Consider the following 22726-nt stretch of genomic DNA (forward strand, 5'->3'; position numbering starts at 1 on the left):
AGGCTCCTGGACGTCTGTTGTAAGGGCCGGGGGTTTCAGTATTTGGTGGAATGGGAGGGGTATGGACCAGAGGAACACTCCTGGGTGAAGAGGAGCTTCATCCTGGACCCGGCCCTCCTGGCCGACTTCTACCACCGTCACCCGAACAAGCCTGGTGGCGCCCGTTGAGGGGGGGGTCTTCTTGTGTGGGCCGCCAGAAGAGGAGGTACTGGTGGCCCACCACCAGAGTGCGCCCTGCCTGAAGTGCGGGCTTCAGGCACGAGAGTGCGCTGCCGCCACGGACACAGCCGGGGTTGACAGCTGTCACTCATCAACTCATGACAGCTGTCACCCATCTCCACTTCATCAATCCACTCCATAAAAGCCGGACATCATCTCCACCTCGCTGCTGAGATATCATCTACCTGTGAAGGTAATATTCTCTGCTGTGTCTGAACGTTGACTTACGTGTGATCTGTTTGCAGCCGTTGTCCTGTGGTGCCCTGTCAGCTGGGTTGGCGGTCAGTGAGAGTGCCGACGTCTTCGCCTCTCACTCCAACCAGATAAGTGGTAACAGGAGCTGCTATCGTGTTCCTATTTCAGAGGTGGAGGTGACTTTCCACCTTCTGACTGTTTTTGTTACTGGGTGTGCACACACCCACATCTCACTGTTTGTGCTCCTCGCCAGCAGTACCAGATCCGACAGTCGGGGACGGTGATCACCTGGGAATTCGGGACTTGGCGGCTCCAGTATTCACCAGGTTCGGTGGCGGTGGAAATCGTGTGGTTCCGGCTCTTCTCAGGACAGACATCTTCTATCCTCGAGCCTGCCCACATGTCACCTTTGTGTATTGACTGCTATCAGATTCTGTGATTGTCTGTATAATCGTTGTGCACATTCACAACATTGAATTGTTACCTTTTGGCTCATCTATTGACCGTTCATTTGCGCCCCCTGTTGTGGGTCCGTGTCACTACACTTTCCCCAACACTTAGTCTGGAAATTTCAGAGCGTGTGCGTGAAAATCCCACATTGAGAGGTTGACAACACACTGCTGTAAAGCGGCATTTGATCATGGAGTATCGGACACGTTTTATGATTACAAGTATGAGTAAATGAATAAGGGATCAGGCCGTTACCCAATACTGGTATCGGTATTGGTGCATCCCTAATATTTTATGTTCTCAATTTTACAGGTTCATGTTGAAGTGTTGAGAGGAGGATTTTCTTAAAAAGAAGACCTGAAATTTCAGCTACAATTTACGAAAAGGTGCATCTAAGATGCAAACCTAGATTTGATGTTTGCTGAAAGATTAAGTATTTTTATAGACTTTTATATCCTTATTTTTATAGACTTAAAGAGAAAAGACAGCTCTCTCTCTCTCTCTCTCTCTCTCTCTCTCTCTCTCTCTCTCTCTCTCCTTCATTTTCAATTTCAATGGAGCTTTATTGACATGGAACACATATGTTTACATCATCAAAGCAAGTGTTAAGAGTAAAAATTAAGTCCTCTGTCGCTCTTTATCCTTGTCTCTTTCTCTCCCCCACTCTCTCTTGCTTGCTTTCTCTCTCACTCACTGTTTTCCTGCTGAGCAAACTTGGAACTTTTTGGAAACACAAAGCCTTTCAACTGAAAAATAAACTGTAAATTCCTAAATGTATCATCAGCGATGTTCACGTGAGGAACTCTGGATTGACATTGAAGGATTTTGATGGAGATTTTTTCCCTTTCAGTGGATAGTAGGGTTCTCACCAGCATTATAACAGTTTAACAGCCCACATGTCTTAAGCTGTGCTCAATCTTCCACATCATTTGTTCTTGACATGACTTTTATTTAACACTCTGTGACAGGACATAGTTTTACATGTTAGTTTGGGCTTGTGTGTGTGTGTGTGTGTGTGTGTGTGTGTGTGTGTGCGCACGCACGCACGCACATGTGCTTGCAAGTCCCTTCCCCCTTACGGACTGGCTTGTTCAGCTGTACAACTGCTGACACCCTACAACATGTCCCAACGTGACTTATTTTCTTTTATTGGAGTGAGCAGTTGGGGAGAACTGACCAGAGGAGGGAGAGAGTGAAGTGGCAGGTTGTGGATATGGACATCAGGGGGAGAGTACATATCTCATCGCAGCTCTCACTGTGTCAAACTCCCCTATGGGAACTTTGGGGTGAAAAGTCACAGGCTTAACAAAACACATCCGGAATCTGATCTGAGCGTTCAGACCAAACCGTATTAGCAAAGCTGTGATTTGAATCACATTTCAAGCCACTTAAGAAAGAAACTTGAAATCAATTTGGAAGAAACAGTTTCATGCAACTGTTGACCGCTCAGACTTGCAACATGAGATCAGGTTCAAATAGAATATAACAATATATAATAAGTAATATGTGCAGAACTCAGATTTTTACTGTCAGTCTGAATAAGACCATAGACAGACTGCTACATTCATATGCTCACTCACACCTATGGTCAACTTAAAATTTCCAGTTTACTTAACATTCACAAATACTGAGCTTAGTTTGGGCAGTGTGCTCTCAGTTAGTTCCATATTTTTGATTTATAAATATGTATCTTATACATCGCCAGCAGTAAGATTCTTCCACAAATGTTTTCAGTTTTTAGATAAAAATTTAGAAACTGACTTTATTTCCAGCAGCTCACCTAGTTCTGTCACTGTTGGAAGGAAAAGGAAGTGGGTGATTTTCAGATGCATACAAGAAAGAAAAAAAGTTTATTTTATTTTTTGTGGGGTTTTAAAACAGCTTTTTTATGATAGAGAGGGATGGGACAGAAAAACTAAAATGAAAAACCACTGTAATCTGTGATGGGTGCAGGAGTTGAAAAAGTCTTGTCAGGTCTGTGAGTATGTGCTGGTTCTATTCATCTTTACATCCAACCCAAGGCTCTGCACGCCACACCCCAAAAGCCAAGGAGTGAGCCCAGGAAGTGCAGACCAGTCACACCTCAGAGAGGAACACCCACCTATTCTGCACTCAAAAGGAGACCAGTCCTATCAGTGCATCATGTACGACACCGAGGGTGATTCAGTGTCGCGTCTTGGATCAACCATGAAACACCTCTACACACATGTGCGTGTGTCTGAACACAAACCAGTTCTAAGTATATTATTAATTTATAATAATGTGTTTCTAACAAAGTTTATTTGCAGTTTATCAGTGTTGGGTTAAAAAAAATGTTGAACCCAGGCATTTGTATAGACACAGATATGTCAGAAAACAATAATAATAGTAAAAAAACCCAAAAAGTAACATTTTCAAATAATAGTGGATTAATTTATAAAACCCGCCATGGATAAATATGTAACTAATAACAGCAGACAACAGCCAATCAAATAATTGGATTGTGTGAGCCTCAAGGCCGATACCCACAATTTATTTATTTAATTTTGTTTATCACATTGTCAGGTCTCATGTACTCTAAATCATTTTGTAATACCACAAGAAGACTAGATATAATACCAAAATTAAAGGAATTGTGAAAACAAACAGTGCAACTGCATTTGTAACTTCTCAAATACTTACTATTATTTTTTGCCCACCAGACCTTGCTGGGGTCCTTGGACTTCTGCATGGTCAGGCTCCTGACTTCAGCATTCGGCTCTGGCTGATCACAACACCTGCCAGGGATTGAGAACTCTAATTTCTGTTGGCCGTTGGACCATGTTATGTACAGTTGTGCTGTGTTAGATGTTTTTTTTTTTTTTGCTTGTCCTGGGGGGTTGGGGGCATTTCTTCCGCCTTCCGGCCCCCTCCTTCCTGCCAGGGTCGGGTTTTCTTTGGGTCTCGGGGTTGTTTTGGTGTCTCTTCTTGGTAGTGGTTTATTGGTATCAGTTCCAGTTGTTTTTGGTTTTTCCTCATTCTTTTTTTGGGGTGGGGGGGTTGGGTAGAGGTTGTTTTGTGGCATCTGGGCTGGTGTTCTGTCGAGATGTGCTGTCTTGTCGAATTTTGCTCCTCGTAGCATAAAGCGACAGTTCCGTGGGTCGAGATGAGCTAACCCTGCCGAGTTGTGCTCCCTGTCACCCTTCACTTTCACTTTCATTCACTGAATGTATGATTCTTTACCAAGTTAGCTTATATTGACAGCCAAATTAATGTATAAATTGTTCATCTGAACGTAGTAATGTCTAAAATGTACTCACAATTAAAAGATAAGTATTCTTAACCTGGAGACTATTTTTTTTTTAATTATTGTGATAATCGTTCATCACAATAATCCTCACTTATTTGCACCTCTATGACCTTTGGACTGTATTTATAATTAGTTTAAGTTCAGTTGATATTGGCCCATAGGAAGAACTTTTATAATAAAAATATTAGTTTTAGCTTACAAAAAAAAATGTACTCTTGTGATTCCAGAATTTTAAAGCCCTTAAACTTGTACAATGTTTATTAATTATTGTGATATTATCGTTAATCTCAATTATGCAGCCAAGATAATCATGACAAAAAATTAATTTGATCCCACGCCTACTATACAGATTGGTAAATTACAGTGTACACTTCTCAAAACTGCAATTTGTTAAAACGATTAATACATGTTATTGCTAAACTCGCCATGTGAGGTGTTAAAGCGCATACCCAGTAGAACTCATCTCGACGGGACACATGAAAAATATTTAATAAATGCTGGCTCCTAAAGTTGTATAAAATACATACTCACTAAATAAAAATAAATATAACATTGAAGTATCTTATTTGTACAGGCAAAATATACATTAATGCTCCTAATGAAAAAATACAGAAAATGTACTCACTATAGGTGTCAATACACTGAACACAATTCATATAAACCTTACCTCTTTGTAAGTTGGGGTGGCTTATTTTTACAGGCAACTTACTTTATCATTGTAAGAACTCCTAACATTGTAGGCCTATATATTGTAGGAAAAGTACTCAGCATAAAGAAGGCTAAATAAGAATTTATCTATGAATGATCATTATTGTAGTTAATGTAGGCTGTGCTATGTATTTACTTAGTGTGTATTGTCACATACACATAAATATACAGGATTCATTTAGTTTGTATGTTCATTAATTTTTTTCTTCATTTCCAGACACTCAAAATACATAGGCTTTACAGAGCCCTACAAAAGTATTTGCACATGCAGTATGTCACACATTAATTTATTTGTGCTATTTATAATACAAAAATACACACAATAAAATTTTTATACAATTACCTTTATACACATTTTTACAACTTGATACAAAGTAATTACAAATATAAAAGCCAGGATGATGAGTTGCATAAGTCAGTGTTTCTCAACCTTTTTTGAGTCGCGGCACCCTTTTTATATTTACAAAATCCTGCGGCACACCACCAACTAAAATAATATTATAATGCTATTACCTCTGGTTTTGGCAAAACCCAATTATCGCAATAGAAAATCGATACAGAAAACATCGCATTTCGAAAATCCTCAAGCATTTTGCGCTCTGATCTCAAGTAGGGCTGTCACGATTAGAAATTTCTGGAGACGATTAATTGTCAGACAAATAATTGCGATTGACGAATATATTGTCTATTTTTTTTTCTTTTTTTCCCCCTTCTTTATATTCTACTATTGTAGTATAATTACACAACTCTGGAAGAACGTTTGGCTTCTGTGAAACTGGGAATGGTGCAACATTTTTATTTTTATCTTCATTTTACATACAGTCCCAACTTTTCTGATTTGTGGTTGTTTCTGTTGCATTCTGAAATTGTTTCTCCTCATCAGTCACGTTTGTGCTTAAACACTACATTAAGCTCAAGACTGAACAAATAAATACCTTTGGAAAAATAACAGCTGTTAAAGTTCAGAGTTCTCACCTGCTTTTGTGATCTGTGCGTCGGAACATTTTTTTTTTGTGTGTATCTCAGTTCATTCATATATTCTCATTTTTAAATATGTTTTTAAAGATATTTAACCGTTTATTTCATCTGCTGATCTCATAAATTCAGCATACGACGCGCACATGGTGTGAACAGGACGGTAACGGCAGAATCACACCTTTAGAGAAAGTTCAGAGAGAAGTAAAAGCTTCATGTTTCCGTTTTGTTAACATGTTCACTCCATTTAAAATCCTCTCTCTGCTCCGCGCTCGCTGCGCACTGAACGTGTCGCGCCTGCATTCAGGAATCTCCCTCACCCCCTCCCCTCCCTCACCCACCCCCTCCCCTCCCTCACTCACCCCCTCCCCTCCCTCACTCACCCCCTCCCCTCCCTCACTCACCCCCTCCCTCGCAGTCTGCAGCCTGTTAACTCCGCGCGCGTGCACACACAGACACAGACACACACACCGACAGCTCCGCATTTTAGACGGCTTTTGAAGGAGACGACACTGTTTTAATCGGCCGTCAGCCTCCTTGTTATTGTCCCGCCTTAAGACGAGAGCGAGGCTGCAGCACAATGACGTCAGATTCTGAGTCGTTTTATGCTTTGTGGATAAAATAAATAATTCACGGTAATCGCGAATATGAAAAATAATCGCGAATATGAAAACTACCCACGGCACCCCTGACGATCGATCACGGCACCCTAGGGTGCTGCGGCACCCCGGTTGAGAATCACTGGCATAAGTAATGGAATGCTTTGATATAATAACTGTAAATAATCAGTTTTATTGCGTTTTCTTCAGACAGGTCAGGGGATGGACCCATTAACATTTGCAGTCACTGAAAATGTCTTGAACTTTATAGACATCAGTTATGAACAAATACAAACACTATAGCAGTTCTATAATAAATCTGTGTGGAGTATTTATTTTATTTTTTATTTCATTTAAATAGCGCCAAAGCGCTTCACACAAGTAAGGTCTAACCTTACCAACCCCTAGAGCAAGCACACAGGTGACAGTGGTAAGGAAAAACGCCCTTTGATGATAGAGGAAGGAACCTCAAGCAGACCAGACTCAGAGGGCTGACCCACTGCTTAGGCCATTCTAATAATTACTATGTTTAGCAAAGTTTTACAAATCTGAAGAAACAGAAACTAGAAAAACAAACATAATATAAAGAAGATGAAAAGTCCACACAGGTGTCAGCACCACAGGAGGAGCCATCCAGCATTCTTCATGCCATCAGTGGGCCTGTGAAATGCAGACTGCAGCATGCAACACCCGCCTCAGGTCTTCCACTTTACAGTCCGTCTGGGCCCTTCAGTTCAGATCTGTCCATCGTTCGTACCTCGGACAGAGAGAAAAAGAGCAAAATCAGTCAGCCAGAAAGGGGGAAAAAAATACACCTAAAGGACTGTGTGACCAGTGAAATGTCACACAATCTTCTTTTATATTGTTGGTACTAATGAAAAGGAAATCTTATGAACAAATTTGTTGTTGAACTATTTAATATACTCAGTTTTATTTTAGAGTAATCTTGACATAATTCTCACAGTTACAATTTTTTCTCCATAGATGACAATTACAATTATCTGTGTTGTAAAAGTGTAGGAACACGGACCCACAACAGGGGGCGCAAATGAACGGACAATGGAGGAGTCAAATAACACTGTTTTTACTGTTGTGAAATAGGCACAACAAACACAACCGATTACAATATTGAGATTGAGTCCAATTACAGCGGTGTCGTGTGGGCAGGCTCGACGATAGGAGACGTCTGTCCAAGTCGATCCGGAACCAACCCGATTTCCTCTGCCACCGAACCCCGGGAATACTGGAGCCGCCAAGTCCCGACTCCCAGGTGGCCACTGCCTCCGCTCGTCGGATCCGGTACTGCTGGCGAGGAACAGAAACAGTCAGGTGTGGGTGCGGCTGCACCCAGCAACACGGAGGGTGGAGACACCACCTCCACCTCTCGTCAAAAAACAATATGGAAATGTAGGAAGGTGAGTACTTATCCAAATATGTCCAGTCCAGTAGTCAGCTGTCCTACAAACAAGCAACAAGTATTACGGCTTCAGTTAATAGCACGTTTGGCTGAGATCGTTACCTCTTTGATAGAGCGATATCTCGGCAATGAGGTGGAGATGCCGTCCAGCTGATATACCCCTCCGCTGATGGATGTCAGCTGTTTTGGTTAATGGGTGACAGCTGTCACCTTGGCTGCTCCTGTGAGGGGGGCAGCGCCCTCTGGTGCCTGGAGCCCGCACTCCAGGCAGGGCGTCCTCTGGTGATGGTGGGCCAGCAGTACCTCCTCTTCAGCGGCCCACACAATCTGTTTTGGTTAAAATTACAGATTACATTAGATTACATGAAAACATGTAATGATTATAATCAGTTACCCCATGTCTGTAATAGATATATTTTAGCAGCTTGAACCACAATGTCAGTATGTAGGTGTGGGTTTTCCTCAGTGGGGAGCTCTACTGTGCATGGTGTACATGCAAATCTTTATTTTTTAAAATGGAAAAAATATTTTTTGCTGTTCCATTTCATATAAAGACAAAACATATATGGGGAAAGCTCATCTCGACAGAACAAATTTTTTGTTGAGTTGAGCTTCCTGACAATACTGTGCTGTAAAGGCAGCTTGTACGTGCAAAACTTTACTTTTTAAAATTGGAAAGATACTTGTTACTGTTGTATTTTCATGTAAAGACAAAACTTACGTGGGGAAAGCACATCTCGACAGAACAAATTTTCTGTCGCGTTTTCTTCTGTGTGGGTTTTCCTTGGTGGGGGAGATCAACTCCACATGCTGTGCTGTGAGTTTGTTCAACCTGGAGGAGTCCTTTTTGGACATGCTGGCACCCCAGCACACCACAGCATAAAGGAGGACACTGGCAATCACAGACATCCTCTGGAGTTTCTTGCAGATGTTAAGAGTGCAGCCACCTCAGGAAGTACAACCTACTCTGGCCTCTCTAGTACAGGTGGTCTGTGTTGCAGGTCCGGTCCAACTTAATTGTCAAGCCACAGCCCAAGTTACTTATAGTTGTCTACCACCTCTACCTCAACATCCTCAACAAAACTTGTCATGGACATGGTCTTGACTTCCTAAAGTCCATGACTAACTCATTCGTCTTTTCTGTGGCACCAGACAACAAAGTGATCCTGAAGTAGTTTATTATTTGGGATGTATTTTTAACCACAGATGTTTAAAATCAGGTTTTTGTAGCTCCATCCTTTATGTATTCATGGCATTGTAGGATTGAGTTGTGTACTTCTGTCATTATAACAAATGACTCCTTCCAGAATACAGAAACAAATGTGATATGGCTAGTTTTGCACCTCACATTTCACTTTGACTTTGACTTTTAAAATTACCTTGATTTTGGTCATGTGATTTTGAGGAAAAGGTGCAATATTTATTTAACTACTTCATGGTTGCAAAGGATATGAAACATATGTGGATGCCAAAAGACGGGGGATAGTAACTTACCTTTTGTTTTCACCCTGAAAAATAAACTTGATTCAGGAAAATACTAACTCATGTGTTAAAGTTCTTCGTCACCATAATGGATTTCTGTCATGTGGAAAATTTAACCACACATACGCGTGCGCACGTGGTGTCACACGTGTTTTGGGGTCGAAATATGATAGTCTCACTGTCAAAGCAACATCCCATTCTGTGCTAATCAAAGCAGCAGCAATGTCAGCGTGGACTGCGGAGGAAGGGACTGTGTGAATTTTCCTTCCTCTCTGCTCTGTTTACTGCTTGCCATCAGCCATGGTCTTTCTCCTCCCTGTCTTTGTGGGAACATTGGCAGACACTCCCCAAGTAGAGCGGGGTGTGGTTTTGCTTTGAACCAATGAAGCATTGATCCGTCTTACTGCTTTGATGGTTTGTTCTATTATTTCACTTTATCTTAATTTTCTCCAGCTAAAACCCTAAAGAGCATATGTCTGTGAGTAATATTTACCTTTTTTATATTAAACCGACCTGTTATGGTCTTCTGAAACAGTTGATAGATGTATTTTATAACTTAAAAACGGGACCGATGCTAACGCATTAGCATGTCTATGGCGTTTTCAATGTTAAAGTTAGCATTAAGCTGTTCGCATCTCAGCACAGTTTGTGCATTTGTTTTCTGTATAATAAATAATTAATGGCTTAGCGTTTGTTGTCGTAAAAGAGTCAAATGTATTACAAATTGTAATATTTTTTAAATTTATTTTTATTTATGTATTAATAATGATAATAATAGCAACAACAACAAAAGTAATAATAACTAATACTGCTACTACAACCCCTGGCAAAAATTATGGAATCACCGGCCTCGGACGATGTTCATTCAGTTGTTTAATTTTGTAGAAAAAAAGCAGATCACAGACATGACACAAAACTAAAGTCATTTCAAATGGCAACTTTCTGGCTTTAAGAAACACTATAAGAAATCAGGAAAAAAAATTGTGGCAGTCAGTAACGGTTACTTTTTTAGAACAAGCAGAGGGAAAAAAATATGGAATCACTCAGTTCTGAGGAAAAAATTATGGAATCATGAAAAACAAAAGAACCAACACATCACTAGTATTTTGTTGCACCACCTCTGGCGTTTATAACAGCTTGCAGTCTCTGAGGCATGGACTTAATGAATGACAAACAGTACTGTTCATCAATCTGGCTCCAACTTTCTCTGATTGCTCTTGCCAGATCAGCTTTGCAGGTTGGAGCCTTGTCATGGACCATTTTCTTCAACTTCCACCAAAGATTTTCAATTGGATTAAGATCCGGACTATTTGCAGGCCATGACATTGACCCTATGTGTCTTTTTGCAAGGAATGTTTTCACAGTTTTTGCTCTATGGCAAGATGCATTATCATCTTGAAAAATGATTTCATCATCCCCAAACATCCTTTCAATTGATGGGATAAGAAAAGTGTCCAAAACATAAACGGAAACTTGTGCATTTATTGATGATGTAATGATAGCCATCTCCCCAGTGCCTTTACCTGACATGCAGCCCCATATCATCAATGACTGTGGAAATTTACATGTTCTCTTCAGGCAGTCATCTTTATAAATCTCATTGGAACGGCACCAAACAAAAGTTCCAGCATCATCACCTAGCCCAATGCCGATTCGAGATTCATCACTGAATATGGCTTTCATCCAGTCATCCACAGTCCACGATTGCTTTTCCTTAGCCCATTGTAACCTTGTTTTTTTCTATTTAGGTGTTAATGATGGCTTTCGTTTAGCTTTTCTGTATGTAAATCCCATTTCCTTTAGGCAGTTTCTTACAGTTCGCTCACAGACGTTGACTCCAGTTTCCTCCCATTCGTTCCTCATTTGTTTTGTTGTGCATTTTCCATTTTTGAGACATATTGCTTTAAGTTTTCTGTCTTGACGCTTTGATGTCTTCCTTGGTCTACCAGTATGTTTGCCTTTAATAACCTTCCCATGTTGTTTGTATTTGGTCCAGAGTTTAGACACAGCTGACTGTGAACAACCAACATCTTTTGCAACATTGCGTGATGATTTACCCTCTTTTAAGAGTTTGATAATCCTCTCCTTTGTTTCAGTTGACATCTCTCGTGTTGGAGCCATGATTCATGTCAGTCCACTTGGTGCAACAGCTCTCCAAGGTGTGATCACTCCTTTTTAGGTGCAGACTAACGAGCAGATCTGATTTGATGCAGGTGTTAGTTTTGGGGATGAAAATTTACAGGGTGATTCCATAATTTATTCCTCAGAATTGAGAGAGTCCATATTTTTTTCCCTCCGCTTGGTCTAAAAAAGTAACCGTTACTGACTGCCACAATTTTTTTTCCTGATTTCTTATAGTGTTTCTTAAAGCCAGAAAGTTGCCATTTGAAATTACTTTAGTTTTGTGTCATGTCTGTGATCTGCTTTTTTTCTACAAAATTAAACAACTGAATGAACATCCTCCGAGGCTGGTGATTCCATAATTTTTGCCAGGGGTTGTATACACTTTTAGAGACACAGACAAAAAGAACCTACAACAGAAAAGGTACAACCAACTAACAATGAACATAAATAAATATAGAAATAAATAACTGTCAACTATGAACACCTAGTGATAAGTTAATGACAATTTGTTTGGTCAACACATCTAAGATGTGTTTTTACACAAGAACTTTTAGAACTCTAGATTGTTGCTATCAAAATTTATATCACCATTTATTTATCTTAGCTCATACATTCTGTACATTTTGTAACATTGCTATAGTGTTAAGTTTTATTATATATTACTTGTTTTACTATTTTTTTTAATGTTAGCACCAAGTACCGCAGCAATTTGGTAATGTGAACTTGTTCACTCATATGGCAATAAAACGTTTCTGATTCTGATTACAGATTTTGTGGCCATTGAATTTAATATTGAAAACTCTATTTAATGTATATTTTACATTATATCTTAATCAAACATGCTCCAATCACTCTCATATTTGAAAGTAAGGTGCAGACAGGATTTTGTGAACTTTTGAATTTAATATTGACAAGCCCATTGTGTACATTTTTCATTATATCTCAATCAAATGTGCCTCAATCACTCTCATTTTTCTGTTATGGATTTACCTACACCACCAAAATTGGATGGAGGTTTCAGTTTTATGCCTGTTTGTCTATCTTCCAGTTATCAGTCAGAAACCAAGTGCCAAAAATCAATGACAAATTGTGCATAGCAGAGATAACCAATGCTCTGTGAAGATTATTTTAAAAAGAATTCAGAAACTGAAAAAAGTTGAAACCCACCCCCCCAAAACAAAACCTGACCATGCCACAAAAAACTTTGATTCAAGTGTATGAACTAAATACATATGCCTGACATTTGATCATATCTAATTTATTGTATGAAAAGCTACTTCTAACAGGACTTTGACCTTGAAATTTTTTTCCAAGGTAAAAATTTTGTGCAGTTGGAATCTAGTGTTGGCGGAGGTTTGCACTCTACGAGAGCGGTGCTCTAGTTTCTTCTGTATTTCAAGGTGAAAATGAGTACATAGTTTTGCAGTTCAATAAGACTTATCAAATTACTAATGGTAAAATCAATAATTCAGAGAATATCAGTGCTTTACCCCTTTTCAATTGTGTTTTGCTTGCAGGAACTTGGGCTGTTGTAAAAAGAAAACAACTGAGGCATCACGTTTTTTTTGGACTAAATATTGTATATTGCTTTCTAAAAGATGATCAAATCAAATCAATTTTATTTATATAGCGCCAAATCACAACAAACAGTTGCCCCAAGGCGCTTTATATTGTAAGGCAAAGCCATACAATAATTACAGAAAAACCCCAACGGTCAAAACGACCCCCTGTGAGCAAGCACTTGGCGACAGTGGGAAGGAAAAACTCCCTTTTAACAGGAAGAAACCTCCAGCAGAACCAGGCTCAGGAAGGTGCAGTCTTATGCTGGGACTGGTTGGGGTTGAGGGAGAGAACCAGGAAAAAGACATGCTGTGGAGGGGAGCAGAGATCAATCACTAATGATTAAATGCAGAGTGGTGCATACAGAGCAAAAGAGAAAGAAACACTCAGTGCATCATGGGAAACCCCCCAGTAATCTAAGTCTATAGCAGCATAACTAAGGGATGGTTCAGGGTCACTTGATCCAGCCCTAACTATAAGCTTTAGCAAAAAGGAAAGTTTTAAGCCTAATCTTAAAAGTAGAGAGGGTGTCTGTCTCCCTGATCCGAATTGGGAGCTGGTTCCAGAGGAGAGGAGCCTGAAAGCTGAAGGCTCTGCCTCCCATTCTACTCTTACAAACCCTAGGAACTACAAGTAAGCCTGCAGTCTGAGAGCAAAGCGCTCTATTGGGGTGATATGGTACTATGAGGTCCCTAAGATAAGATGGGACCTGATTATGCAAAACCTTATAAGTAAGAAGAATAATTTTAAATTCTATTCTAGAATTAACAGGAAGCCAATGAAGAGAGGCCAATATGGGTGAAATATGCTCTCTCCTTCTAGTCCCTGTCAGTACTCTAGCTGCAGCATTTTGAATTAACTGAAGGCTTTTCAGGGAACTTTTAGGACAACCTGATAATAATGAATTACAATAGTCCAGCCTAGAGGAAATAAATGCATGAATTAGTTTTTCAGCATCACTCTGAGACAAGACCTTTCTAATTTTAGAGATATTGCGCAAATGCAAAAAAGCAGTCCTACATATTTGTTTAATATGCGTATTGAATGACATATCCTGATCAAAAATGACTCCAAGATTTCTCACAGTATTACTAGAGGTCAGGGTAATGCCATCCAGAGTAAGGATCTGGTTAGACACCATGTTTCTAAGATTTGTGGGGCCAAGTACAATAACTTCAGTTTTATCTGAGTTTAAAAGCAGGAAATTAGAGGTCATCCATGTCTTTATGTCTGTAAGACAATCCTGCAGTTTAGCTAAATGGTGTGTGTCCTCTGGCTTCATGGATAGATAAAGCTGGGTATCATCTGCGTAACAATGAAAATTTAAGCAATGCTTTCTAATAATACTGCGTAAGGGAAGCATGTATAAAGTGAATAAAATTGGTCCTAGCACAGAACCTTGTGGAACTCCATAATTAACCTTAGTCTGTGAAGTAAATTCCCCATTTACATGAACAAATTGTAAGCTATTAGATAAATATGATTCAAACCACCGCAGCGCAGTGCCTTTAATACCTATGGCATGCTCTAATCTCTGTAATAAAATTTTATGGTCAACAGTATCAAAAGCAGCACTGAGGTCTAACAGAACAAGCACAGAGATGAGTCCACTGTCTGAGGCCATAAGAAGATCATTTGTAACCTTCACTAATGCTGTTTCTGTACTATGATGAATTCTAAACCCTGACTGAAACTCTTCAAATAGACCATTCCTCTGCAGATGATCAGTTAGCTGTTTTACAACTACCCTTTCAAGAATTTTTGAGAGGAAAGGAAGGTTGGAGATTGGCCTATAATTAGCTAAGATAGCTGGGTCAAGTGATGGCTTTTTAAGTAATGGTTTAATTACTGCCACCTTAAAAGCCTGTGGTACATAGACAAGTAATAAAGACAGATTGATCATATTTAAGATCGAAGCATTAATTAATGGTAGGGCTTCCTTGAGCAGCCTGGTAGGAATGGGGTCTAATAGACATGTTGATGGTTTGGAGGAAGTAACTAATGAAAATAACTCAGAACAATCTGAGAGAAAGAGTCTAACCAAATACCGGCATCACTGAAAGCAGCCAAAGAGAACGATATGTCTTTGGGATGGTTATGAGTAATTTTTTTCTCTAATAGTTAAAATTTTATTAGCAAAGAAAGTCATGAAGTCATTACTAGTTAAATTTAAAGGAATACTCGGCTCAATAGAGCTCTGACTCTTTGTCAGCCTGGCTACAGTGCTGAAAAGGATCCTGGGGTTGTTCTTATTTTCGTCAATTAGTGATGAGTAGAAAGATGTCCTAGCTTTACGGAGGGCTTTTTTATAGAGCAACAGACTCTTTTTCCAGGCTAAGTGAATATCTTCTAAATTAGTGAGACGCCATTTCCTTTCCAACTTATGGGTTATCTGCTTTAAGCTGCGAGTTTGTGAGTTATACCACGGAGTCACGCACTTATGATTTAAGGCTCTCTTTTTCAGAGGAGCTACAGCATCCAAAGTTGTCCTCGATGAGGATATAAAACTATTGACGAGATACTCTATCTCACTTACAGAGTTTAGGTAGGTACTCTGCACTGTGTTGGTATATGGCATTAGAGAACATAAAGAAGGAATCATATCCTTAAACCTAGTTACAGCGCTTTCTGAAAGACTTCTAGTGTAATGAAACTTATTCCCCACTGCTGGGTAGTCCATCAGAGTAAATGTAAATGTTATTAAGAAATGATCAGACAGAAGGGAGTTTTCAGGGAATACTGTTAAGTCTTCTATTTCCATACCATAAGTCAGAACAAGATCTAAGATATGATTAAAGTGGTGGGTGGACTCATTTACTTTTTGAGCAAAGCCAATAGAGTCTAATAATAGATTAAATGCAGTGTTGAGGCTGTCATTCTCAGCATCTGTGTGGATGTTAAAGTCGCCCACTATAATTATCTTATCTGAGCTAAGCACTAAGTCAGACAAAAGGTCCGAAAATTCACAGAGAAACTCACAGTAACGACCAGGTGGACGATAGATAACAACAAATAAAACTGGTTTTTGGGACTTCCAATTTGGATGGACAAGACTAAGAGACAAGCTTTCAAATGAATTAAAGCTCTGTCTGGGTTTTTGATTAATTAATTAGCTGGAGTGGAAGATTGCTGGTAATCCTCCGCCTCGGCCCGTGGTACGAGCGTTCTGGCAGTTAGTGTGACTCGGGGGTGTTGACTCATTTAAACTAACATATTCATCCTGCTGTAACCAGGTTTCTGTAAGGCAGATTAAATCAATATGTTGATCAGTTATTATATCATTTACTAACAGGGACTTAGAAGAGAGAGATCTAATGTTTAATAGACCACATTTAACTGTTATAGTGTGTGGTGCAGTTGAAGGTGCTATATTATTTTTTCTTTTTGAATTTTTATGCTTAAATAGATTTTTGGTGGTTATTGGTGGTCTGGGAGCAGGCACCGTCTCTACGGGGATGGGGGTAATGAGGGGATGGCAGGGGGAGAGAAGCTGCAGAGAGGTGTGTAAGAGTACAACTCTGCTTCCTGGTCCCAACCCTGGATAGTCACGGTTTGGAGGATTTAAGAAAATTGGCCAGATTTCTAGAAATGAGAGCTGCTCCATCCAAAGTGGGATGGATGCCGTCTCTCCTAACAAGACCAGGTTTTCCCCAGAAGCTTTGCCAATTATCAATGAAGCCCACCTCATTTTTTGTACACCACTCAGACAGCCAGCAATTCAAGGAGAACATGCGGCTTAACATGTCACTCCCGGTCCGATTGGGGAGGGGCCCAGAGAAATCTACAGAGTCCGACATTGTTTTTGCAAAGTTACACACCGATTCAATGTTAATTTTAGTGACCTCCGATTGGCGTAACCGGGTGTCATTACTAGCGATGTGAATTACAGTCTTACCATATTTACGCTTAGCCTTAGCCAGCAGTTTCAAATTTCCTTCAGTGTCGCCTGCTCTGTCCCCCAGAAGACAATTCAATCAATCAATCAATTTTTTTATATAGCGCCAAATCACAACAAACAGTTGCCCCAAGGCGCTTTATATTGTAAGGCAAGGCCATACAATAATTATGTAAAACCCCAACGGTCAAAACGACCCCCTGTGAGCAAGCACTTGGCTACAGTGGGAAGGAAAAACTAACCATAGTCAACTAACAATTGACTATGGTTGCTGGTGTCGCTAACTTCACATTTCTCAAAACAGAGTCGCCAATAACCAGAGTTTGTTCCTCGGCGCGTGTGTCGCCGAGTGGGGAAAAACGGTTAGAGATGTGAACGGGTTGGCGGTGTACACGGGGCTTCTGTTTAGGACTACGCTTCCTCCTCACAGTCACCCAGTCGGCCTGCTTTCCCGGCTGCTCGGGATCTGCCGGAGGGAAACTAACGGCGGCTAAGCTACCTTGTTCCGCACCGACTACAGGGGCCTGGCTAGCTGTAGGATTTTCCAAGGTGCGGAGCCGAGTCTCCAATTCGCCCATCCTGGCCTCCAAAGCTACGAATAAGCTACATTTATTACAAGTACCATTACTGCTAAAGGAGGCCGAGGAATAACTAAACATTTCACACTCAGAGCAGAAAAGTGCGGGAGAGACAGGAGAAGCTGCCATGCTAAACCGGCTAAGAGCTAGTAGCTGAGCTAAGCTAGCGGATTCCTAAAAACACACAAAGTGAATAATGTGTAAATAATTCAGAAGTGATTCAGCAGAGGGAGTGCTTTAGTTAAGGCACGTGAAGATTACACTGTGAAACAAATCATTATCTAGTTAACTAGATCAATCTAACTGCGCAGATTAAACAGCTAACAGATACAGCAAAACACTGCTGTGGTCCGGAACAGGAAGTGATACAATACCGCAGTGAGAGCAAACCACCAGTAGAGGTGGTTGGCTCAGATTCTAATACTGTGATATTATATACAGCACTATTTGCTAGATGCTGTAGTTTTGGTTTAGATTTGTATTTATTTATTTAAGCTTAAGGACACATTGAGGTTTTTATTTTTCTTTAATTTAAAAATGACATTTCTTGAGTTTCAGTGCTCATCTGTTTAGAGGTTACCTGGTATGCATCTGTATCAAATCATTCGGTTCCTTTTGGTATATTAGAGCATATGATAGGTTTTCAAATTTCTATTATTATCACAATAGAAAGAAATTAAACCTTGAAAAACATCTGTTGGTCATGTGGCGCAACATTTGGAAAGTTTAATAACTTACACCATTCATTAAGGAAAAGTGTGGCAAACTTGTAAGACCATATCCTCATTGTGCTGAACAAATGCAGAAAAAAATTTGCACCTTGGCTTACCCTTTGCCTACTATGTTTTTGAGTCATGAAATTCTTGACGGATAAACATTGTAATGACCAGTATTGCTATTGTCACTGTATTTGTGATTTGTTTGTGTTTGTGTGCCTGAAAGAGTGAAACAAGATGCATTCACACCGTGTGCTCATTGCACCATGTGAATGTTTTGATCTGAGATCTTGTCTTTATGACAGGTATGGAGGAGCGAACTAACCAAGTGTCTTGGGCCCAAGGTGGCGAGTCCAGCCCTTCCTATGAGTCCTCTCGGGTAAGATGACCCACACTTTAAATGGACTGCATTTGTATAGAGCCTTTCCATCTGCATCAAACGCCCAAAGCGCCCCACAATAATGGTTCACATTCACCCCTATGTCAGGGTGCTGCCATACAAGGCACTCTCTACTCACTAGGAGCAACTAGGGGATTAAGGACCCTGCCCAAGGGCCCCTAGTGATTTTCCGGTCAGGCTGGGACTTAAACTGAGGATCCCCTGGTTTAATGAGTTTGAATGGCCTTTCTTGTCTATAGAGTATTTCATCTTGATTTTATCAAAGAAATACACTTTATTTCTGAGGCATTTCAAGTACCAGCACATAGTTTGTGACATTTGACTGCAATATTGCATGCATGACATTACTGGCTGCTGTGCTGAAGGGTGGTGGAAATAACTTTTAGTTTGCCCCAAAGGCTGGAATGTGAATTGTATGTCATTTGATAGACCTGAATACTATATCTACACAAAAATGCATGTCAGTTCATATGGATTTGTTGGCAGAAACCAGTTGTTCAATAGGTACTCATGATATGGAAATTTCAAATGGGAGGAAAAAAAAGCAGTGATCCTTATTTTTGACAGGAAGGAGAAGGTTTGACCAGATTACACCCATTTTGGCATCTCTTCACTGGCTTCCTGTCCCCGTGAGATCAGACTTTATGATTCTGTAACTAACCTATAAAATTATTCACAGACTAGCACCTCCCTACTTAGCTGACCTACTTAAACCCTACGTACCTGCCCGGGTTCTGCGTTCTCTGGGTGCAGGACTACTTTGTGTCCCTAGGGTGAACAAAAAGTCTGTGGGTCACAGAGCTTTCTCTTATCGTGTCCCTGTTCTGTGGAATGATCTCTCTGCGTCAGTAAAACAGTCAGATTCTGTAGAGACTTTCAAGTCCAGATTTAAGATGCACTTATTTTCCCTTTCGTATTGGCTAGCATACTGCCATAGTATGGTACTGTGCTTTCTACCCTTTTAAATTAATTTCATTCGTAAATACAGCTGGCCGCGGCCTCAACTTCATCTAAAGCAAGGGTTTTGTGTGGGAGAGTGAGGCCCCCCCCCGACACACATACACACTATTTCAACATCTTCGTGTTTTTCTTATTATTCTTTTACACATCTTAACCACATTTTAAAAGTATTAGTGCGTTTTTAAGGAACTCTCTGTGCATTTACACATTTACAACCTTTGTAAACATTTTAAACCTGTTTTTAAAGAACTTGCTATTCTTCTATTTTTACCTTTTGTCATATTTTAAACATCGTTTTTTTAAACATTTAAACATCTGTGTTTTTAAATGTCTTTGGCATAACTAACACATTTTAACATAAATAATATTAATTCAAACAGGGATGGGTATTGATAAGATTTTAGCGATACCAGTTCTGCTTATCGATCTGATTCCTTATCGATTCCATTATCAGTACTTCCTGTGAATTTTCTGTGTACTAAAAGTAGGCTTTACAGGTTTTTTATGTCAATAACATTTTATTGAATCTTAAAGTAAATACATAAGAAATTAGTCACTGGATCCTTGATCTCTGGACATAATTAAAAATAAACTTTGTAATTTTTCTCAGAAACATTTCCTTTCAGACATTAATGGCATGAATGTCACGCCATACCTCTGAGCTGAGCTCTTGCAGCCGGCTGCACTGCACGTCAGCATCAATGTAATTCATAAAGAACGCAGTACGTCTCATTTTGTTTTGAAAAAAATGTTTTAGTCTGGATGTCTTTTAATTTAAAACAGTGATTTGCTTTGAAGTTATTAATTCAGACCGAACTCTAACGTGACTCGGCAGAGAGTGGCGCAGCGTTTGGAGTTGTGCAAACAGAACAGTGGACGATGCTCGTTTCTTGCTCGCAACAAGACAAGAGTCACAGTTCGTGACTTTAATCGGATAAAAGTGACTCACGATTGACATTTTTAATTGGCTTTGACAGGGGTTAAGAAGCGGACTTGTCACTTCTGAAAAGCAGTGGGTAGGAGTACTGCTTCGTTGCTTCAAGCGGTTGATTACAGACCCGCTGCAGGGTCTGCAATCAGTGTAAAGAAATGATCATTTTCCAGATAAAACACCCTCAACAACAATGGCCGCTCTGAAGGACCGATAAGGGAATCGTTAAGCAAAAAGGCTATTGATGTCGGTGGATGGAATCATTTCTTAACGATTCTCAAAAAGAACCAGTTCATGATACCCATTCCTTGTGCTTCCCCCTGAAGAACTTTGGCGCCCCCTGGGGGGATACGCCTCACAGTTTGAAAACCACTGATCTAAAGTCTGGGTCTTTTATTGAAGCTTAGGTCTACCGTATTTTCTGCACCATAAGGTGCACCGGATTATAAGGCGCGCCCTCAATTAGCGGGTACTTAACCCTTACAAAAGGCGCACGCTAAAACATATAGTCTACAAAAAAAAAAAAAAAGGTCACGGAAGCAAAACAGTGAGTTTATTTGAACTTTTTAACAACTTTGAACTACCGGTATTTAACAATATGGTACTCACATTATTTTTTATTATGGTTCTGTCACAAATCCATCGAAGTCTTCATCTTCTGTGTCTGAATTGAACAGCTGGTCTTCTAGCTGTGGCCACCTTGCTTTGTTTCTGCGTAAACTCCGTTTGGTCTTTTTAACTTGGGACAGTTCATTTTCTTGTTTCCTCTCGCAGCTGCTCTATTCCCATGAACAACCGCGTAACTGATAGCCTGCAGTTTGCCTCGTAAGCATATCTCTTCGCTGGCACCATTTTCGGGGGTCCTTAGACAAATAAATGTTGCTTTGCAGGATACCTGTAGTATACGGTAACTACTGGAGGAGTGGCGGAGGTAGGTGTACGTACCACGGTCTCACGGACTCTTCTCTGATTGGTTTATCGCTGGCAGCGTACGTACTCTAAGCTACAGCGTACATACTTTACGTATTACGTAATGTTCTCCGATTGGTTCATCGCTGCCAGGGTACGTACTCTACGCTGCTAGCGTACGTACTTTACGTATTACGTCCTTGTGTCAGCAGGAAATGGTCCGATATTCCAACGGTCAAAGACAACGTCGGCCGTTTTTACAGATTTTGGAATTCAGTGCGCACATAAGGCGCACCGGATTATAGGGCGCACGGCTGATTTTTGTGAAAAGTTAAGGCTTTTACAACCCCTGGCAATAATTATGGAATCACCAGCCTCAGAGGATGTTCATTCAGTTGTTTAATTTTGTAGAAAAAAAGCAGACCACAGACATGACACAAAACTAAAGTCATTTCAAATGGCAACTTTCTGGCTTTAAGAAACACTATAAGAAATCAGGAAAAATAATTGTGGCAGTCAGTAACGGTTACTTTTTTAGACCAAGCAGAGGGAAAAAATATGGACTCACTCAATTCTGAGGAATAAATTATGGAATCACACTGTAAATTTTCATCCCCAAAACTAACACCTGCATCAAATCAGATCTGCTCCGTAGTCTGCATCTAAAAAGGAGTGATCACACCTTGGAGAGCTGTTGCACCAAGTGGACTGACATGAATCATGGCTCCAACACGAGAGATGTCAATTGAAACAAAGGAGAGGATTATCAAACTCTTACAAAAGGGTAAATCATCACGCAATGTTGCAAAAGATGTTGGTTGTTCACAGTCAGCTGTGTCTAAACTCTGGACCAAATACAAACAACATGGGAAGGTTGTTAAAGGCAAACATACTGGTAGATCAAGGAAGACATCAAAGCGTCAAGACAGAAAACTTAAAGCAATATGTCTCAAAAATCGAAAATGCACAACAAAACAAATGAACGATTGGGAGGAAACTGGAGTCAACGTCTGTGAGCGAACTGTAAGAAACTGCCTAAAGGAAATGGGATTTACATACAGAAAAGCTAAACGAAAGCCATCATTAACACCTAAACAGAAAAAAAACAAGGTTACAATAGGCTAAGGAAAAGCAACCGTGGACTGTGGATGACTGGATGAAAGTCATATTCAGTGATGAATCTCAAATCTGCATTGGGCAAGGTGATGATGCTGGGACTTTTGTTTGATGCCATTCCAATGAGATTTATAAAGATGACTGCCTGAAGAGAACATGTAAATTTCCACAGTCATTGATGATATGGGGCTGCATGTCAGGTAAAGGCACTGGGGAGATGGCTG

At 40.1% G+C, this 22726-nt stretch overlaps 1 protein-coding gene across 10 annotated transcripts in view; it reads left to right on the forward strand.

Annotated features, from left to right (window-relative positions):
• The window catches only part of tcf12 (transcription factor 12), a 338068-nt gene that overhangs the window by 55681 nt on the left and 259661 nt on the right, over positions 1–22726 (forward strand). For all 10 annotated transcript variants that reach the window (XM_034189942.1, XM_034189886.1, XM_034189913.1 and 7 more), the window contains exon 4: positions 18492–18565. In XM_034189942.1, the coding sequence (XP_034045833.1) occupies positions 18492–18565 (74 nt within the window). The remainder of the gene's footprint in view (positions 1–18491; positions 18566–22726) is intronic.

The sequence above is a fragment of the Thalassophryne amazonica genome, chromosome 2, assembly GCF_902500255.1.
Source record: "Thalassophryne amazonica chromosome 2, fThaAma1.1, whole genome shotgun sequence".
Lineage (NCBI taxonomy): Eukaryota > Metazoa > Chordata > Actinopteri > Batrachoidiformes > Batrachoididae > Thalassophryne > Thalassophryne amazonica.